This window comes from Nanorana parkeri, unplaced genomic scaffold, assembly GCF_000935625.1.
Source record: "Nanorana parkeri isolate BGI_ZX_2015 unplaced genomic scaffold, ASM93562v1 scaffold1985, whole genome shotgun sequence".
In the NCBI taxonomy this organism is placed as follows: domain Eukaryota; kingdom Metazoa; phylum Chordata; class Amphibia; order Anura; family Dicroglossidae; genus Nanorana; species Nanorana parkeri.
This window is the reverse complement of record NW_017308253.1, coordinates 203,046-206,004: the sequence shown is the minus strand read 5'-3', so window position 1 is coordinate 206,004 and position 2,959 is coordinate 203,046. Positions and strand designations below refer to the sequence as shown.

The 2,959-nt window shown below is 39.5% G+C and overlaps 1 protein-coding gene across 1 annotated transcript; it reads right to left on the bottom strand.

The window, feature by feature from the left end:
* Window positions 1–232: 232 nt before the first annotated feature.
* On the bottom strand, window positions 233–1,192 carry LOC108800307 (olfactory receptor 10AG1-like). The gene has a single exon (XM_018572283.1). It carries the CDS (start codon window positions 1,190–1,192, stop codon window positions 233–235), a length of 960 nt encoding a protein of 319 aa, XP_018427785.1.
* Between the last annotated feature and the right edge of the window lie 1,767 nt (window positions 1,193–2,959).

Sequence of the window (2,959 nt, the reverse complement as noted above, 5' to 3'; positions counted from 1 at the left end):
CGGCTGATCCGAAGCCACACGAAGCAAGCCGATGTACGGCTGAAATCAGCCGTACCAGCCTGAAGTGAATAGCCGAACGGTGTTCGGCTCACTTCAGCTTTGGCAGCTTTGTGAATAGACCCCTTAGTTTGGGCACATAACTAATAACACCTTGTCAAAGCAATGTATTTTTCATTGAGCATTTATTATACAGAAATGCGTTCTCTGTAGATAATATGTCAAAAGTTTGACTTTAGTTTGTGGATATAGAAAAATGTATATAATATAAAAATGCATTTGAAGCACATTGCCATCTAAAGTCTCTCAGTTTTTTCATGGCTTGCAAAACATCTTTGTTTCTCAAACTGTAAACCAAGGGGTTTAACATGGGGACTACAGCAACATAGAGCAAAGACAGCGACTTGTCCTGTTCCTTAAACTCGGTGTCTGGGTTTATGTACTGGCTGAGAGATGCTCCACAGAAAAGGATCACAGTGATAATATGTGAAGCGCACCCGGAGAAGGTCTTCAGTCTACCTGTTGTTGATTTGATCTTCTGTATTGCAAATATAATATGCAAGTAGGATATTAATATGAGTGCGAAAGGGATACAACCAAGGACCACGCTTTCAAAAAATATTATTATCTTCATGTGTGTTATATCACCAGTGGACAACTTGAGAATGGCCCTTATATCACAAAAGAAATGATTGATGGCTTTAATATGGCAGAACGCTACCTGTGACATCAGCAAGGCATACAGTGCTGCATTTAGGGCACCAACAACCCAGCAAACCAAAGCCATCAGGCAACATTTCTTGAAGTGCATAATAATAGAATACTGGAGAGGAATACATATGGCAACATAACGATCATAAGCCATGGATGTAAGAAGAAAAATGTCTGTGCCTATGCATAAAATGAACATACACATTTGTGTGAAACAGCCTACAAAAGAAATATTGTGGTCACCTGTTAATATAATTGACATTAGCTTTGGCAAGATGGCAGACACATAGATAACATCCTGGGCTGCGAGATTGCACAGAAAAAAGTACATGGGAGTGTGAAGATGAGGAACAAGACATATAAGAACAATGATTAGAAGATTTCCACATATTGCCATTAAAAAAAACAGCAACACTCCAACAAACAGGATGTACCATAAATACTCAAGCTTAGGAAAGGCCGTTATGTGGAACTCATGTTTCATCGTAGTATCTGGAGTACAGGTATTCATACTAGGACAAAAGTAAATAGTAAAAGACAAATTTGATGTAAACTTTTCACTTATTTTAACAACAAAAAATATTTAAATAATGACAAAACAATTTTTAAAATGTTTGTACCAATACTGTTTCAGTTTTAATAAATTCCCCCCATGTGTCTGATTTAATAAAACATATACGCTTAAGCCGTCACATTGATGCATCCATGGAGCAGGCCAAACTACCTAATCATATTATCACAATGTTTACTTTCCACCTCTTCCTCCATGCCGTGACATCACAGCCCCTATTCCAATCAGAGAAAACCTAGCATTCATTGATAAAAATTCTAGGCATCCTCTGAATGGCAGCTATGCTGAGTGAGCAACCTTTTGTATTTTAACAAGCACAGAAGAAGTCACTCAGCACAGCGGCTGTTCTTGGAAGGCCCAGAAATACTGCATAGTGTAGTAGCTGTGGCTACTATGGTGTATTAGATTACCCCCATGGCCCTCCCGGGGGATATATACTTACATTGTAATAGGCTGGAACAATGTAAGTATACATACATTTAGGGGTCTATTCACACAGCTGCGGAAGGATCTAGCCATAGCTTCGGCAGATCCTTTGGCTAGCTTTGGCCCCAGGACCCCTTCGGTTCAGTAGAACCGAAAGGGTGCTGTGCGGGCTATTCACTATAGCCCGTAAGCTCCCGAACGTGGCCGAGCGGCTCAGACGAGCCGAACGCATATGCCTCGGCTCGGCTGAGTAGCGCCCGGAGAGTTTTTTTTTCTTTTATTTTTTTTGACGGCAGCAGAGCCGCCGGACAATAGAAAACTATTGGGCGGAGCTAGCTGTCACTGCTAGCTCCGCACAATCGTTTTCTATTTACTTTTTTAAACTTTTCAAACTATTTTTCTCTTCTGCTCGGTCCCTCTGAGGGTCTTCTGCAGCCTGAAGTGAATAGCCGAACAGTGTTCGGCTCACTTCACTTCAGGTCGGTCATTCACTCGGCTGCTTACGGCAGCTTAGTGAATAGAACCCCTGAGTTTATAACAAGAATGCAGCCACCATGTCTAAGGACTGGTAAGCTAAATTATATTATTATTATTATTGTTATTATTATTATATTTTTTTTCTTGGGTTTAGATACATTTTAAGTGAATATTTAGTAAATCAGCATCAGTATTTTATTTGCTGCTATTTGTGAATGGCAATTTTTGCTCCTATAGCAATGTGTTAAAGTCTTTGAAGCTTTTCCTTTGGTGCAGAAGCATTTCATATCTTAAAGTGCAATTGTACTGCTTGTCACTTTGTACTTTTTTGTGTTTTGTTCATTTTAAGGTAGAGATGTAAACCCAATCAGTAAAATCTCAGATAACCTCTAACATGTTAATATCATTTCAAAAGTCATTTTTAATATTGTTAAATCTGCAGCTATAATAATAATACAAACAATACCCGGTATTCCTGCTATGGAGTCAAATGGAGGGTTTTTGTTTTTATTGAAATGAGTCTCTAACAAAAATAGGGAGATTTATGCAAAATTGAACTTTTTTTTGTGGTCAGTAGGGAAGGGAAAATGGTGTTAATAGAGAAGGTTTTTAACAGTGCAATGTGCTTTGAATGGCTCATGGGGCTTACATTAGCCCCTTTCAAGTCCTAAACACTTTCATCTGTTTAAAGGAGTCCAGGAAAATTTTCCTTAACCCTACCCCCCCCCCCCCCCCCCCCCCCCCACGCTGCGTGAAGGACTTACCTTAAATGATGCC